General features: G+C 43.6%; 1 protein-coding gene across 2 annotated transcripts in view; it reads right to left on the bottom strand.

The window, feature by feature from the left end:
- Window positions 1-18,952, bottom strand: part of WLS (Wnt ligand secretion mediator) — a 108,953-nt gene that overhangs the window by 27,787 nt on the left and 62,214 nt on the right. For both annotated transcript variants that reach the window (XM_082266491.1, XM_082266492.1), the window contains exons 5-8: window positions 12,336-12,472; window positions 7,736-7,904; window positions 5,356-5,453; window positions 4,059-4,122 (exon numbers count right to left, since the gene is read on the bottom strand). In XM_082266491.1, coding sequence (XP_082122617.1) covers window positions 4,059-4,122; window positions 5,356-5,453; window positions 7,736-7,904; window positions 12,336-12,472 — 468 coding nt within the window. The remainder of the gene's footprint in view (window positions 1-4,058; window positions 4,123-5,355; window positions 5,454-7,735; window positions 7,905-12,335; window positions 12,473-18,952) is intronic.

The following is an 18,952-nucleotide window of genomic DNA, read 5'->3' as shown; positions in this document are numbered from 1 at the left end:
TAGGTTAAGTCCACAAGTGCTTTATTATCACTTCTATTCCTTTATATTGGCTTTTGTAATTTTACAAAGGCAGCGCTTTAGAAATTTGATGAAAGGTTTAGCACTGGGAAACACATTTTAATTAAAAAGTGCATCTATTATACAACTATATAGATTAGACTAAAATTAGGGACAAAATGAGGTGGAAAGAGGGACAGAGGGACTTTGCTCTGAATGAACAAGGTGATGAAATGTGATTAGCCAAACAAGGATTCCTCGAAAGAGTCCAAAGCTTTATTCTTTGGTCACATGATAAACATGTAGCAATGTTTCGGAGCCACGCAGGACCCCTTCATCAGGCAAGTGGGGAATATTGCGTATGGATTAGTTCTGAATGAGGGACGGTTCCTCAAAATCAGGGACACTTGGGAGCTATGCCTTTGGGATGAACTGGAATGCCGATTGTGATATAAAACAAATATAAAAGCAACAGTTTAAAAAACGTCATAAAAAGGAATTCACATATAGCTGCTCCATAAGCGTTTTACTTTCTCTTTAACAAAACAAAACAGACTGTCCTTACAGCACACCCAGAATTTCACAACCATGTTAACTGGCAAGACCGAGGGCCGCACCCAACCCGGCAAACATCTTCGTCTCATTCACACATTGAATACTTTTTTCTATGGATGGAAAAAAAGCAGAAAAACTACGCAAGGCAGAGGAAATCGTGATTACTGTCCCATATAAGGACAATTGTATGAAAATTTTTTTTGCTGATTATCTTTTCATCCTTCCTCCATGAGAATAAAAATGCATGCTCAGCCAATTTGAAAACGGTTTGTATAAAAGACCTTTGGCAAGTCAGATTTTATTGGTAAATCTCAGTGGGATCTGATGTCTAGGGGTACCTTGGCTTCACCATCACCACTTTAATATTCCACATACTGTATATATATATATATATATATATATATATATATATATATATATACACACACACACACACACATATATACAGGGCTTTTTTTCAGCGGGAACGCGGGGGGAACGCCATTCCGGCACCTCCACCACTGAATGTATGCCATGGCAAGGGGTGCTGGCTGCTCGGGGATCTATTTTTGCATGGCAATCTATTGTTGCTGGTGGAGGATCTTTTGATACTGGGGGTTAATTGTTGCTGGAAGGAATCGACTGTTTAGTGAGGGGTCTACAGTTTCTGGCTGCTAGAGAGTCTATTTATGCTGGCTGCTGGGAGATAGTTTGCTGCTGCTGGGGGGGGATCTATTGCTACTGGCTGTGGGGGGGTTCTATTTTATTGCTTTTCTTGTTGTCATAACCAAATTCCATACATTCCACTACAAAATTATACTTGGCTCTATATTTTCTAAAAGGGGCTGTACTAGAAGCTGGGTAGGGGGTGGAACCAAGGGTCGGTGCTCGGAGGTGGGTATGGGTGGAACCAAGGGTTAATGCGCAGAGGTGGGTAGGGGTGGAGACACTAAGTAACTTAGAAGGGGGGAGTTCCTGCACCTATTCTCTGAGATAAAAAGCCCTATATATATATATATATATATATATATATATATATATATATATATATATATATATATATATATATATATATATATATATATATATATATATGTTACTTACACACACACACACACACACAAGCAAAGTAGGAGTATAGCCTTCTTGGAATAGAAGGCACCTACTTTTCCTATTACTTAACAAATCTCCAAAGTAAAAGGCTATTCCTCATTTTAGGCCAGTGGGCCAGGCCATACAAATCATTATTTTTTTGCCCCTGGGCCAACTGTGTCTCCAGTCTTGCTAGTTTACAGCACAGATAAAGCCTATACATACAGACATTGGTTCCAAACTGCAACAACGATATCAGGTTTGCTGGCCACCATTAGGGTCATGCGTGTATACAATGACTTCTACCAGTTAGCGCTTGGGAACCAACGAAAAAATATAATTTGACATTGTTATGGTGAGGTGGGCCAAAAGTAGGTTTTTAGAATAAAAGGTAGATCTCATTCCTTCACAAACCCCAAAAAGGGGGTTATTCCTTTATTCCTCATTCTAGGACATTGGGCAGAGCCACTCAGTTTTTCCCTTAAGCCCCTTGGCCAACTTTACATCCAGAAATATCCTGAGGGGATTTTGTGAAGGAATCGGAGATGAAGATGCCTTCTGTTTTGAGGTGGTTTTGCTGTTCATTAGAGGGCTTTTTAGTTTCTTTTGGCCCACCTTACCATAACCTGTTGAGTTTTACCTTCTCGATGGTCCTCAAGCCTACCCCATAGGTTTTTGTGCAATGCACGGATGAAGACCAACAAGCCTAAAACTGCTGTATGCAGTCTGGAGGAAATGGCTCTAGAACAGGCTCTCTCAACCTTTTCGACACAGAGGAACACAAAACTTAAAGGTTTCAGGGAACCGCTGCTAATAATTACTATACCTACAACTCATGATACTGTACATTAGTGTTATTGTCAGTGGCAAGAATGCACCCTACACTTGTGGTCATTGGGAAGAATCACCCCCTTACAGTTAGCTAAAAAGATCAATGGTGTCAGTGGGGACTTATCTGAGAGCCAAAAACTGCTCATTGCTCAAGGAACCCCTACAAAGGGGAGAAAACCACAAGCGCCATTCTAAGTGTAGCAGTAAACCATTTTAATACAATATAAATAAGGTCTTACTCACAAGAGTAGTTTAAAAACAAGCATTTGGTTATAAAAGGTGGTCCTTGGCATCAGCAACATGGGGGTCCCTATCGGTGCGGTCACAGCTGTTCCTTGGAGTGGGGGGGTCATCAAGGAACCCCTAGCAACCTCTGGAGGAACCCTAGTTGAAAAACTAGAATTTCAAGCTGTATTCTGTGCTGTGTTAAACAAGCGTTTCTGGATGTACAGCTGGCAATGAGCAAATATATGGCTCCGTCCAGTATCCTAAAATGAGCAATCTTTATTTTTGTGATCTACTGTGCTTTACACAGTGGTCCAGTGGGAAGGCTTTTTGCTCCTTTTGACCCTCCTCACTATAACTTTTTATACTTACTTACATGTAAAAGGTTACAAATCCTGAGCAGTTTGGAAGACCTTAGAACAATCGCTTAATCAAAAAAAAAAAGAAGAAGAGCGAAGGAACGGGTTGCGTAATACATAGCTGCTCCAGCACTTGACATGAAATCAGTGTTACTGGATGCGATAGGAACAGGGATAAATTATTGAATTCATTAAGCACACTTGTATGAGCTGAGCTAAGACTTATCACTTCCACTCAGCTGGTGTGAAAGGAATGCTCGAGGGAAGGTGCTAAGTGCGCGCTGTTCACAGGACCCCCCCTGGAAAGCTTTCACACTATTAACCGGTTTTATTAACCCTTTGGAGTAAGCCTCAAAGAAAAACGTGGGGGCTTCTGAAAAAGAGGATTACCCACTTTAGGTATTGTCTGAACCTCTGACCTGAGACCAGGGCCGGTGCTAGACTGTTTTGCGCCCTAGGCAAGACCAGTTTCTTGCACCCTCCCCCACCACTACCTCATTGGCTGGATACCTCTTCTTCATTGCAGAACATCAGTGTGTGGGGAACTGAGCAGCCATCAGAAATTTTGGGGCCACTTATGCAGCTTTAGAGTTTACCACTTTTATTTGGGTCCCCAAAGTCCTCTCTCCTTAAATCAGGGTCCCCAGAGTTCACCCTTACAACAGAGACTCCACTTTCATTAGGATCCCCAAAGTCTTCCCTTACATTAGCATCCAAACGTGGAGTCTCTGTTGTAAGGGTGAACTCTGGGGACCCTAATGAGAGTGGTAAACTGATGTAAGGAGGTCAGGCCTGGGGGGCCCCAGGCCCTCCTTACATTAAGGTCCCCATAGCCCCCACTTACGCCAGGGTCCCTAGAGTCGTCCTGGCCATAGCTGGGCCCTAGGAAGCAGTGCACCCTAGGTAAATAAATGTACCAATCTTTTTGCAATGAAGATATATACAGACAAGCCATATTTGTTGCCTTGAGTTGCTCTCGAACACATTTTTGAGACTCCATGACATGACAGGAAAGGATACAGCAAGATTGGCCCCGACATCAGTTGTCCAAATACTGTAAAATGGATCCTTCAGTTGCACTCCTCTGGGTAAGAAAAAGAGAAGAACATAGGCTTTTATCAAATAAAACAGTTTATAGAAGCCATTAACAAATATACACCTTAAAGTGGCTGTAAACTCTCACATATACCCATTAAAGTGACTGGCCTCAGGTAATACACAGATGAAACATTCTTCTGCATAAGTTGTACCAGTTTATCACCAGCTCTCTCTTCTCTACATCTGTTCAAAGTTCATCATTTATAAAGCTTGTCTGAGATTTCAGAAAGCAGGAGTGGGGAGATGAAATTACACTCAGTGAGGGGAGAGGAGGGGGAGGGGGAAGGAAAGGGTGAGGGGGAAGGAAAAGGGGAGGGGGAAGGAGAAGGAAAGGAAATGGGAGGGGGGGAAGGAAAGGAAATGGGAGGGGGGGAAGGAAAGGAAATGGGGGGGGGGGGAGGAAAGGAAATGGGAGGGGGGGGGGAAAGGAAATGGGAGGGGGGGGAAAGGAAATGGGAGGGGGAAGGAAAGGAAATGGGAGGGGGGAGGAAAGGGGAGGGGAAGGAAAGGGGAGGGGAAGGAAAGGGGAGGGGAAGGAAAGGGGAGGGGAAGGGAAGGGAAGGGGAGGGGAGGGGAGGGGAAGGGAAGGGGAGGGGAGGGGAGGGGAAGGGAAGGGAAGGGAAGGGAAGGGGAGGGGAGGGGAGGGGAAGGGAAGGGGAGGGGAGGGGAAGGGAAGGGAAGGGAAGGGGAGGGGAGGGGAAGGGGAGGGGAGGGGAAGGGAAGGGGAGGGGAGGGGAGGGGAGGGGAAGGGGAGGGGAAGGGAAGGGGAGGGGAAGGGAGGGGAGGGGAAGGGAGGGGAGGGGAGGGGAAGGGGAGGGGAGGTGGAGAGGACCCCCCCCCCCCCCCCATCCACACAGCTGGCAGGAGCAGAGCTGAGGCTGTCAATGCAAGAAATCCTTCCCCTGTCAAAGTTTTTCTCTTGGTGTCAGGAAAACTTGCCAGAAGTGACTCATGCTAATAGAGGAACTAGACAGTGGACAGAAATTAAACTTCGTGCTCTACGGGTTGCAGGAAAGAAATTTACTCGATTCCCCCTTCAACACAGACAGTGTTGATTGGGGAATCCCTCCCGCTGATCCATTGGTAATTGTGACAAAAGTCTGCATCCATATCCTACCTATTACACTGTACCTGTGGCATTTTGCTCATACCAATAAAGGGAATTGTTTTTAAGTGAACCCAGACTTTCTCTCTCCAGGACAACGAAACTCCAAATTACCTCTCACACATATCAAATATAAAAAGGCAGCAGGAACCAAATGCTATTGGGCCAACTTGCTTCCAGTATACGGATATACGATTTCTTTCAGACTGGTCCTATAAAAGGAAAAAAAAGAAAAGAACTTGAAATACTTCTAGATTTAGAGAAAAAAAAAAAAACAACATGTAGCCAATACATTCTGACTTGAATAGCTGAGAGAACAGATTACACAGACTGCAGAAAGTCAATGCTTATCAAATCTTCTGATTAAGGCCCCTTTCACACTTATATGACTCCAAAGTTGTGCTGACTGTGGAGTGCAACTTTGACACAATTTTGGATAGGTGCAACTTGGATACGACTTTGGCTTTGCCCAGTTTTAATGGACAACTGTTGCACACAAGTTGCATTGTATAACACTGAGGTATGACTTTCATGTAACTTCTGAGGAATAATATTGAAGTCTATGGCCCTCAAGTTGCATGAAAGTCGGACCAAAGTAGTGCATGAACTACTTTGAAGTTGCTGCAACTTTAAGTTGCGCATATATGAACTGCATCATTGAAAACATGGGGAACGACTTGTCGTGCAACTCTGCAACTCTGATGTCCAAAGTCGCATGACAAGTTGCAAGTTGTGTGAAAGGGGCCTTGGTCAATTTAGAAATGCTGTCTACAAGCATATTTATATTATATATATATATATACATATACACACACACACACACATATATATACACATACTTATTTATAATCGTTAGGTTTAAAAAAAATGTAAAGTTGATGAATAAACATACTTTTCCTTACTGCCGGTTTACACTGATCCGACCTGTCAGGCGACTTGGTCACCTGACAAGTAGCTTCCAAAGCTGTGCAATGGAACCGTTCTAATCAGAGCGACTCAAGTCGCTCCGACATAGAAAAAGGTTCCTGCACTATTTTTTTGCAAAGTCGGAACGACTTGCATTGACTTCTATTATGAGAAGTCGTTGCAAGCCGCGCTAAAGTCGCGCTGCACGGGCGACTTCATTGGTCGCCCGAAGTCGGGGCAACTTCAAGTTGGATTAGTGTGAACCGACTCTTAAAGTGCAACTCCACTTTCGTTGAGAAAAGCAAAACAAAAAAAAAAACAATCCCTTGATCAATGTATATAGCAGTAGTTTAATAAACTTTGTATCACACACATTATCTGTTTTTTTTTTCTACCATGTCCTTTGCAGAATGAATCTGAATGGGAGGGTCTAGTTCATTATAATCACCTGGTGATTATAACCAGAAATTCACAATGGCTGCATACTGAACTGGAACGGTAATGTTTATTAACATTAAATAACAATACGACTTTGTAGTATTGTTGTAGTATTGTATAATCTTCATAATTTTTTTTGTTTTTTCTCAATTAAAGTGGAGCAATCCTTCAAGAAAAGGTTAACAGGACATAACCAAAATTGGGAAAATTATCAGATTAAATGGTTCACTGCAACCAAATGTCCCAGGGTAAGGATAAGGGGGGGGGGGGGGGGAGACCTCCCTCCCATAATTCCCTTTCTTCCGGTCTCCCTGGGGATTTTGGGTGTTCCCACCCACCTTCGTGTATTCCAGCTCCCCATATAACATTCTTTGTAATTTAAAATTTTAAAAATTAAAAAAAATAAATCAGCAGGGAAAGTGGGAGCTCCTAAAAATGGCCACAAGTCTTTGATGACTAGCCAGCCTTTACAAAAACCTGAAATGTCACTTTTAGATTGACTAATATTTAGAAAAAAAAAAAAAAAATAAAAAAATCTGGTCACCACCTAATAAAATATGAAAAATAAAAAATATAACCAAATAAATTAAGAAAAGTAGCTTTTAAAATTGTCCTGCTGACTGCACCGCCATTCTCTACTATAATAAATAGAAATCACTGCCTAACAAATGTTCAGCATCTAAAACTTTCAGGAGTGTTGGATGCATGGTGCCCACTTTGCGCTCTGTGGTTCCTTCCGCTGACCCATACATCACTACTGCACCCCTGTGGTGACCTAGGAGTCGGCTGAGGAAACATCACATCACACGATACAGCAAGGACCAAGCATTTGATATGTTCAAAAGTGTCAAAGACAGATTGTCCAACCTGTGGTATCTCCTAAATACAGGAGGAGAATGGTGGTAGGCAGCAGGACAAGAAAAATACAAGTACTGTATTCTTCCAAGCAGCTTTTTTTTTCCATTGCCGTTAGGCAGTAATAGGGTTACCTTAGGGCCCCGACAACTTAAACATTTTCAGATATTTGGTGAATAGGGTTTGAATTTGCTGGGCAGCAATGAAAAGAGTGAGTAGAGGAAAAGTAACCTAGGTCCGAAGCCTCAGGTAGTAGAAGGAGGCCTCTGCTTACCGGTCAAGCCTCAATTCTTACCATCATGTGTTCCCCACAGAAGATGATCCAAAAGGATAGCAGAGTCACATAGAAGATGCCTTGGCGGATATCTCCGAAAAGGAGCATCCATGTCCAGTTAAAGCCAATAGAGAACCATTCAACGGGAATGTTAATAAAAGTCATGGAAATGCCCAGAGCGAAGATAACCCTGAAGGAAGAAATTAGGATTAAAAGATATCTGTAGGATAAATATTTGCCAACCAGAAACAATTCATCAGTTGCAGGTTGGAACTGAAGTGCTGCAAATATACCAAATCCCAAACAGGGACACCAGGGAGAAGATAATTAATTTAGCTTTGTGCTCATTAATACAACATTAAACATACTTTTAAATGCAAGTCATGTAAAGCAGTGGTCCTCAACCCTGGCCTACAGGGCCCACTAACAGGCCAGATTTTAGGTATTACCTTGGGGAGATGCAGACTAGGGTACTGCAATCACTGAGCAGCAAATGATATCACCTGGAATGTATTTCAGTTATCTTGAAAATTTGGCCTGTTAGTGGGCCCTGTAGGCCAGGGTTGAGGACCAAGGATGTAAAGTACCGGATTTTGATTTCATATCAGCCTTGTAGTCCCTGTACAGCATGGGTGTCCAACCTTTTGGCTTCTCTGGACCACATTTAGTGTAGAAAAATTTTCTCGGGCCGCATATAAAATATATACTATAGTTAAGGTATATAATTAATAAAATGCCGCCGCACCCTTCCCGCGCGGCCGCACCCCCCGCACTAATTAAACACAACTAGAGGAAGATCAAATGAAATGGAATCAGTATACAGAGGTTTACTTCTTCTGAGAGATTTTAAAGGAACACTCTAACCACCAAGACCACTGCAGTGATTTGAAATGGTCATGGTGGTAGGAGTCAGAAACACTGCACATGCTCACATCCCCCCCCCCCTCCCCTCCGAGGCAGCCTCTGCCTACGTTAGTTGGAAGTTGCTGTGGCCATGCCCCCGACCCGACTTCCTTCCTCCCCAGCAAAAATAAAAATTGTCAGGGGGCAGTGGTCCGCATTGCCTGGGGTCCCGGTCCGCAGGTTGGACATGCCTGCTGTACAGCAAAACTAAGGATTGGGGGAAAGAGAAGCAGCACAAGAAGCCAATCAGCTCTTCTGAGGTGCTGACAGAAGAGAGCCAGAGTGATAGAAAGATGAGCTCATCAGTCTTCTGCTTCTCCTCTCACTGTCCAGTCATATGCTGGGGGAGGGACAAGACCTGAATATGTTACTTAACTGCAGCAGAGAGAAAAAAAAAAAAAAAAGGTCTCTTCTGTTGCTAGACAGGTCAGCAGGGCGTAGCCAAACCTCTTAAAATGTCAGGACTGGATGGACAGAAATACAAATTTGTTCACAGGAAAAACACCCAACTCCCTTCTATGCATTTAAAGTGGAGTTCCACCCTCAAACGTTTTTTCAATAAAAATAGCCCCGGAACAGTCAGGGCTAGTGCATTTCAGAATGGATAGCCTCTGAACTGTCCCATGTTGCACTTATCTTTTAGAAGAAATACTTACCTTGAAAATGTCTTGTCCAGCGCAGCCATCTCAGGTGTGGGCAGCTGAAGCCAGGGCGTCCTCTTCGGTGTCCTCTTGGGTCCCAGAATGCCCTGCGCCGGCCCCGCTCCTCAGTTCCGTGGAAGGCGCGTCATCCCTGCACAGCTTCGGGGCAAGGCTCCCTGCGTGAAACTCTTTACACTTATGGACACCACACCACTATGTTCCTTCACTGCATGCTTATTAAGACATGCTTACCAGAGCCATTTGACCCTCCATTTAGGAGAAGTCAACATGCATTTCTATATAATCTCAAAAAAAGAAATCCCCTATTGGTGGGACTTTTAAGGCACTCATGAATACACAAATTTTGAAAAATGTAATATTTTATTAGAAAATACAATATAACAATAAAATATAAAAGGCAAGTAAAGTAATATACATCACATGTGCAATTTAGAAATAACCACACCAATTCAGGGAGGAGACTCAGATCCCGACTAGTTTCGGAGTTATACAATTACTCCTTCTTCAGGGGGAGAGTAACCCTGGATGGTGGTATTCTATGCAGTGATGAATGGCACTGTGTACCTGCCAAGATGTGTTAAAATCAGGTGCTGTATATGCTCCGCCGAACTTATACTTTGGCCGTGTTCAAGGTATGGTTGAGGTGCTGAGACCCCATACAATTGTATTAAGGAGGGAAGGAGTATGCCATTCCTTGGTGGATGGTATTTGAAGGATACCAAGTCAGATCAACTGGATCCCAAATTAGGGCTGAACAGCTTGTTATGATGGTAAAAGGTCTGGGTCATACCAGACACACCGCCCTCGATATTAGCAGCAAGCGAGCATTTGAATACAATTAATACAATTGTATGGGGTCTCAGCACCTCAACCATACCTTGAACACGGCCAAAGTATAAGTTCGGCGGAGCATATACAGCACCTGATTTTAACACATCTTGGCAGGTACACAGTGCCATTCATCACTGCATAGAATACCACCATCCAGGGTTACTCTCCCCCCTGAAGAAGGAGTAATTGTATAACTCCGAAACTAGTCGGGATCTGAGTCTCCTCCCTGAATTGGTGTGGTTATTTCTAAATTGCACATGTGATGTATATTACTTTACTTGCCTTTTATATTTTATTGTTATATTGTATTTTCTAATAAAATATTACATTTTTCAAAATTTGTGTATTCATGAGTGCCTTAAAAGTCCCACCAATAGGGGATTTCTTTTTTTGAGATTACATATTGGGATGTGGCACCACCAATAGCACCCAACACAGGTATCCCTTTTTGCATTTCTATATAAGGGATCCTCTGGAAATGTAGCACTCCACATACACGGATCTCTACTGGCTCCCCCCAAAGCTCCAAAAAGTTTATAAAAAGAAAGCCATACAAGTTAAAATCATATGGGTAAAAATGTATTAAAACAGCCAAAATACTCACAAGTATATACTGTAAATGAACAATGCTTATGCAAACACAAGCCAGTCCCCGGAATCAAATGGGCCTCTTCCAGACTACAATATGCGTGATGACGTCACAAATGGGCGAAGGCAAAGTTTATGACGTCATCACGCATCTTCTAGTCCAGAAGCAGCCCGTTCGATTCCCAGGACCGGCTTGCATACAGACACATATTGTACAAACAAGCATTGTTCATATATAGATATACTTGTGATTATTTTGGATGTTTGAATACATTTTTTTACCCATACATTACATTATATGGCTTCCTTGGCTTTCTTTTTATGAATCTTTTGAAACTTTGAAGGGAGCTACATTTCCAGAGGATCCTTTATATACAAACGTATGTTGACTTACTAAAGGGAGGGTGAAATGGCTCAGGGTAAGCATGTCTTAATGCTTGATTCCCCTATCAGTTTTAGTGAGGAAGACAATGGTGTGGTGTCCATAAAGGTGTGAAGAGCTGCACTTTATTACCAACGAGGGAAGATATAGCACAAACTTATGTCTATTTGTTTTGGATGTTGGACTGTTATATACAGTAGTTATTTGGACTCTTATTATTTCTTGCAGACGGTGTAATTAAAGTTTTGATCTGATTCTTGGCATTATATATTTGTTTCCTAGCGCAGCACTTATTTTATGAATGTAATCAGTCATGTGCAACAATTCTTACTCCTTAACAATCTTAGTCTATTTGACCCATTGTCTGGAGTCAACATGCCAGGTTAGAAAATATTTGTATGTCCATATTGAAAAAGTCACCATCATCAAGTATTGTACAATCTTTCTCTGAACTGGTATATTTGCCAAGAGATGACAGCAGAGTTAAGAAGAAAACGAAATGTGTGTCAAAGGACAGATTGCTTCATATAAATGGCTGTTAAAGCGGAGTTCCGCCCCCCCTCCAAAAGTTAAAAGTCAGCAGCTACACATACTGTACGCATACTGTAGCTGCTGACTTTTAATATTAGGACACTTACCTGTCCTGGAGTCCAGCGATGTCAGCACCGCAGCTGATGTTTCCATTGGCTGTTGGGTGCTACCGCCGCCATTGCTGGTAAGGGAACCCGGCAGCTTCACGGCTGGGTCCCTACTGCGCATGCGCAAAGCGCGCTGCACTCGGTAATTGGCCACGAAGCAGAGGGAGGAGTAGGGGGCCTAACCTGTGATGAACCCTGCCGCGGCGAGGTCTGACGGAAGTGGGACAGGGTACCTGTCAAGAACAGGCACTCGCTGGCTCCTCTGAACACCGGGGGGGGGTGTTGGTGATTGGGTCAATCCCACCTCTTGATACTCTTAATAGTCCCTGACTATAATCAAAGTCTAATCGGATCTGTGTAAGAACGGAGCCTCCGGGAGAATCCTTTTCCACTGGGGGGAGACAGATAAGCGGACTTTTGAGTGGAACTGCGCTTTAACAAAAAGGCTGCAAATATTCAACATTTCAAAAAGAAACCGCTCATCTAATAGGACACCATTTACTGTAAAACTATGTATTATGTTGCATTTTTTTATTCCCGTATCGCATGACCATGGTACAGAATCTGCAGACTGCTGCTATTCAGACAACGCAAAGAAGAATTTACTACTCCCTTACTTTTCCAGCAGCACCGGCGACCGCGTCATCATAACTATCCTCCTCCAGTACCAGATCATAATGATTAGGATGCTCGGTGTCAGGAATGTCTTCATAGCAAACCACACTCTGGTAAAGCCTCCATTCTGGAAAATGGTCTACATAGGGGAGAAAAAAAAATAAAAAATAATAATAATAATCAGAGGCAAACATGCAATGTACCTGGAGCAGGGTCGGCTATCTATGGTGGAGTCAGGACAATCTAGGAGCTACCAGTCAATTAAAAGATAACCTGCTGACTAGCTTAGAACAGCAGTCCTCTATTGTACGATAGCAGGGAGGTTAGTGTCATGTATCCCCCCCATACCTGTTACCGATAATTTCTAGGCTTTAGTCATGCAGCATGTAGAGAAGACAGACACTAGCCGCTTGATGTCAACCTGTTACTTTTCCTAGAACGTGAATTTCTCCTTAAAAGGTAAAATCCACATCTTGTAAAAAATAGAGAAATGCACCCATACTACAAAGAGAGTGTAGCCCTTGGACCTAAGCATACAGCAGTGAGAGTATTGATTTGCATTGGGGCTATAATGGTGATAATCTCTAGCAGTTTCAAGCAATATCCTCAGTCTCTGTGCCTTGCACCACACCTCTATACAACTCAACCACACTGGAAGTATAACTGTAGTCTCTCATTATTCCCTAAAATTAGTTTGCAGTCTCCTACAGTCTGTAGCATTGCATACGCTGAATACTATGAACGACAATTGTTGGTGGTTTTCCATATCCCCTATACCATATGTAGCACCCTCCTAGGTAGGTGCTAGAGAGAGTATAGTTTTTGGCTCTGTCTGCCTGTCAGAGGAGCAGCAGCTAAAAATTCTATACTGCATTCTGCTTAACAGAGAGCAGGATCTGTGAGTTAGGTCTGCTCGTGGTGCTCAGTGTGTGATTCATGTGGTCTAGGGAGTACTCCACTCTGGTCCAATAGGGAGGCATATTGGGCAGTGGACGAAACCAGGCCAATGGGTACACAGGTTTTGATACAGCCTCAGCGACTGGCACAGACTGATTGTCTCGATGCATTCTAGGGTGTGGTATAAAAGCCAGGAGCACATGTGCTCGGGGTCTTTGGCTGGTGAGCAGAGTCCTGGAAGGAGGGTGGCAGCTGCCTCCTCTTCTGTAGCAGTTGGTGTGTGGTCACAGGCAGTCGGCCTGGTGGACCAGAAGGAAGGAGCTGAACCCAGAGGTCCAGGAGAACTGACTGGAGGGGTTGAGACACTGGAGACCCTAGAAAAACAGTATTGCGAGTACAGGGGATCGTGTCTAGGGGCCTGACCTGACAGGGGGCCACCCCAAAGTAGTATAATCAGAGGACGGGTGTCAGCTGGTGGAGTCAAAGGGGGTGCTAGGCGAGTACCCTGAAGATAGTTAATCAAGTCATCTACTCAGAGACTTAATCCTAAAGTTCACCTAGTGGGGGAAGGTGAACCAGAAGCCTGGCTGCATCTACAGACAGGAGTCCTCATCTTTTATGAATAGTTCAATTCTGGAGAATCCCACTCTTCCCTTTTCCCATCCCTAATCTAAATAAAGCCACAAAAAAAACACACAACTACATCCCCTAGACTTTTAATTGACTGAGCCAGGGAGTAAAGCGTTAAATTGTGCATGCTGCAGTTGCTAACGGTAACCCAGGGTGACCCAAAAGTGTAAAATCCAGCAGTCCTCAAGGGGGCAGTGCTACACATAGGTTGCACCACAACCTATAGAGACCAGTTTATCTACCGACTGGGTACTACTGTTTTGCTTACATCTTTTAGGGTACTTTGCGATCAAGCAAGGAGGCAGAACTCTGTAGTATATTAACATGCTTTTGCCAAACAAGAATGCTGTACATGCAAACTACTTACAACTGTGGGAGAACGATACAAGACATATAGAGGTTGATTTACTAAAAGGCACATTTACGGTACACTGCAAGTGCAGGTGTGCTAGATCTCAGGGGGAAGTTCTGATATGAGGGGAAGCTCTGTGGATTTCTATCATCCAATCATGCGCAGGCAAAAATGCGTATTTTTATTTTCCTTGCATCTTTCCCTCAGATCTAGAGTAGGGATTGACCGATTATCGGCAGGGCCGATATTGACTTTTGCCGATATATATATTCCAAATATTGCTCATGTAAGGCTAAAATGATGTCACATAGCATAATTCTGTTTACAAATGTTATTGAATATGCCACTCATATGTACAAAAGATATAAGCAATTCTACATTAGCAGATCTGCTGGCAGATCGGTATCTCACCCCCTTGCCGTAAGTGATACCCGGGTGATACCGCTCCGTCCCTCACCATCTCCCACCCACCCGATACCGCTCCGTCTCTCACCCGCTCCATCTCCCACCCACTTGCCGTGACACCCGGGTGATACTGCTCTGTCCAGCATACGATCTCTGAGGTCATGTGGTCACAGCGTGACCTCCGAGATCGTATGCCAGACGGAACGGTATCACCCGTGTGTCACTTACGGCAAGTGGGTGAGAGACAGAGCGGTATCACCCGGGTGTCACTTATGGCAAGTGGGTGGGAGAGGGAGCGGGTGAGAGACGGAGCAGTATCGAGTGGGTGCCGGACGGAGCGGTATTGAGTGGATGCCGGACGGAGCCATATCACCCGGGTATCGCGTATGGCAACAGGGTGAGAGATACCAATCTGCCAGCAGATCTGGTGGAATTGGTTATATCTTTTGTACATATTAGAGTGGCATATAAACGGAATTATGCTATATGACATAATTTTACCCTTACATGAGCATCACCACCTAATGGTTGGAGGAGGAGAAGACTAGTCTCGGACTCTGACATAGGATGTACAAAATATCGGCCCATACCGATACGTTGTGACCAATATATCGGTTTCAGCCCTGAAAAACCCATATCGGTCTATTCCTAATCTAGCGCCAGTGCACTTGCCATGCACAGACTATTTGCCTTTAGTAAATCAACCCCATAGAGTAATACAAATATGCATACAACACACAAGCACATGCTGCCTGACCTTCCTAGCAAAAAACGAGCACAGACAATGATTTGTATGCTTATACTCTATATGTCTTCTTTTGTTTTCCTACAGTTGTAAGCAGTTTGTATGTAAATAATTATTGTTTGGTAAAAGCACAATCTACTGCATAGTTCTGCTCCCTTGCATTACCGCAAAGTAACCTAAGAGATACAAGCAAAACAACTGGGGACTCGTTCGGAATTTGCGCTAACGTTCAATTGAAACCAACCTGTTTTCTGTAGTGTTTTCTTTTGCTTGCGCTAAAAGAAAAATGTTGTGTAAACAGTTTAGGACAAGCAAAAAACACTACTACTATCAAAAGGTTCTCATTTTTTGTAGGTAGGCTGTATTGTTGGGAGCCATTATGTTATCTCAGAAGATGATTGACTGACTTCACAAGCTCCTAAAGTTTAGGTTGCCAAGCTTTGACTGAACCTGCAAGATGGCCATCCATTTTACTTGCTATGGTGCCTGAATCATATCATTGAAAATGAAAAATCTTAAGTAGGTCTGCACATTTACAACAGAATATTCAAAGTCTTACAGTCCAGCTGTGACTGGTTCTCTGTAGGGTGTACCCATCATCCATGTAGAGTGGAGGCAACCACTGCCAATATTTCAGATCATCCATCTATCAGTTTGCTAGGAGCCAGTAACATTGCTGCATTACGAGTTTAATAAAAAGTCTTCTTTGAACAAGCAGGAAAAATATTTAACCCGCAAAAGGTCTACTTGGGCAACAGGTACACTTCAAGAGTACAATGGATTACATATTAGAAAACCAATTTGGTCTCCCCTTTCACTTGCGATTTATCCTTCGGTAAATGCATAAGAAACAATTGAATCCATTCAGCATTAAAGTCAACAGCTCTAGACAAACATTCTGCGGCGCAGCAAAGGTCATCAGTAAGTCAGGTCTCAGCCTCTGAAATGAATAGGCTCTGCTGGGCTGGCAGCATCAGAAATGATGAGTCAGACCACTTGTAGAAAATTACAGGCTCAAAGAAAATGTAAATTCAAGTCAATGAAGTGGAGGTCTGAAACCAGGGCCCCCTGTGACTGCTCGATCGCAAAATAGTATCTACCAGCACAGGGAGAAAAAGATGTATAAACAACGGTTACTGCCTTAAAGTTAGCTAGACCTAGACATGTTCTCAAGTCTATAGTGGCATGAGGCATGCCCAACGCTCAGGAAGACTAAAAAAAACAAATAAGGTGGCACGGTGGGCTGTCTTCCTGCACTCCATCCCCCTTCCCACACAGTAAACTCAGTATAGGCTTTTTTCTACCTAATCTTAAGGCTGTAACAGGCACCTAAAATACCTATGGAACTTGGGCATACAAGGCAAGTCCTAGGAACCTTATATTAATTCCAAAGTACCTTCAATGTACCTTGTATGGTCTTGGTCCTCCACTATGGCCGTTGTTATAGATGTGAGGAATCTAGCTGTCCATCTAGGACCTTTTCTAGTGTCTCAATCTCATGGGCCACTGCAGCTGCTCCTGGGTAAATAAGGTACAAAGATGTACCTCATATGGCCTGGTTCTCCACTATGGCCATTGTGGTTGTTATAGATGTGAAAGATCTAGCTGTCCATCTAGGACCTTCTCTAGTGTCTCAATCTCATGGGCCACTGCAGCTGCTCCTGGGTAAATAAAGTACAAAGATGTACCTTGCATGGTCTGGTCCTCCACTGGCCATTGTGGTTGTTATTGATGTGAGGGATCTAGCTGTCCATCTAGGACCTGTTCTAAGGTCTCAATCTCATGAGCTACTGCAGCTGCTCCTGGGTAAATATTGGCACTTTTCCACTGCAAATACCGGCTCGGCTCTACTCGGCCCTGCTTGGCCTGGTTTGCTTTTCCACTGCTGGTAACGCATGGTACGGTGTTGGAACGGTTCGGTACGGGACGGTATGGTTTGCTTTTCCACTAAAGTAGTACTAAAGTTAAGTAGGTGGGATAACAACGGGGTGGGTGGGATTCTCTGACCAATCAGTGGCTAGTAGGGACTGCATGCAAAGGATTGTGGGATATGGTACCGGGTATGGTACCTGTTGGAACCACAAATCGAGTAGGTACTGTTTTTGAGAGCCATACCATTCGGTTCCATGCAGTGGAAAAGCGCCGCCGTACCGTACCGAACCGTTCCTACACTATACCATGCGGTACCAGCAGTGGAAAAGCACAAAAGCGAGCCAAACCGTTCGGTTCCATGCAGTGGAAAAGCGCCATTTGGTACAAAGATGTACCTTTTATGGCCTGGTCCTCCACTATGGCCGTTGTGGATGTGAGGGATCTAGCTGTCCATCTAGGACCTGTTCTAGTGTCTCTAAACCACTGCAGCTGCTCCTGGGTAAATAAAAGCAAGAGAGGGGTGCACCGACCTCATGCATTTCCACTAAAAAGGTTTATTAAAATCTGAAAGCAACATACATTGTACTTACAAATGATGATTGCAAACATGTAAACACAATGGAACCGATCGTCTTCAAAGTGGCCAGAGGACTCCTGCAGTGCTGGATGACGTGCTGGTGTCCGCACGAGTCTGGTTTTGCTTATGCGTTTTGATGGAGAACCCTCCTCCTCAGAGCCAAAAAGTGCTACTCAACTTGAGAAGCACTTTTTGGCTCTGAGGAAGAGGGTCCTCCCTTGAAACGCGTCAGCCAAACCAGACTCTTGCGGACACCAGCACGTCATCCAGCACCGCAGGAGTGCTCTGGCCATTTTGGAGACGATTGGTTCTATTGCGTTTACATGTGTGCAATCATCATTTGTAAGTACAATGTATGTTGCTATCGGACTAAATGTATGTTGCTTTCGGACTAAAAAAACCGTTTTAGTGGTAATGCACGAGGTCGGTGCGCTCCTCTCTTGTTTTTGTCTCTCAGTGTACTTGAATACCCTTGGTCCTGAGGGGGCGGCAAGACCTAAAGTGATGCCTACAAAGACCATATAAGAACATTTATCCTTTGTCACATACCACCCGAGCGCAGGAGAATTACTGTGTTTTGATCCCTGGGTAAATAATGCCTGCAAATGGCGTTTGCTGGCATCATTTATAAATAGATGTAACACTATTTATACAAATTATTTTGTGGATCGCCGTTTGACCTGTACATATGTTCAGTTAGAGCAAGCTTACAAGTTTAAAAAAATAAGGAAAAAAAGCCTGTCTTAGTTCCTATTTAAACTCCCATTAGTCTTTTGTAAACCGTAAGTAGCACTAATTAACCTCTTTCTTCCCTTTTTTTGGGGTACTTTTTGTAGTGTGGCATAAATATTTTTCATTTTGGATAGTGCCCCATTTTTTTTTTTTTTGCCGTGTCTCATTAGGGAGATTTTCTTTTACTTCCTGTCCCATAGCCAAAACACGAAAAGAAAAAGGGAGAAGACATCTCCTCAACGTGAGGGAATCCCAGGTAGAAGTGATCGAACAGTTCGGGTCGACCATCGGTTCGACCCGAACATTGACTGTTCGAAAATTTTGCTGAAAAAATTTGGAATTCGGCAACCAGAACCGACCAAAATGCAATGGGACAGGAACTGGGCTTTAAAAGCCCGTGATTGGACCA

Source organism: Pelophylax lessonae (assembly GCF_965119305.1).
Source record: "Pelophylax lessonae genome assembly, chromosome: 8".
NCBI classification, from domain to species: Eukaryota; Metazoa; Chordata; class Amphibia; order Anura; family Ranidae; genus Pelophylax; species Pelophylax lessonae.
Note: the sequence above shows the minus strand (reverse complement) of the source record. Positions and strands in the feature narration are given on the sequence as shown.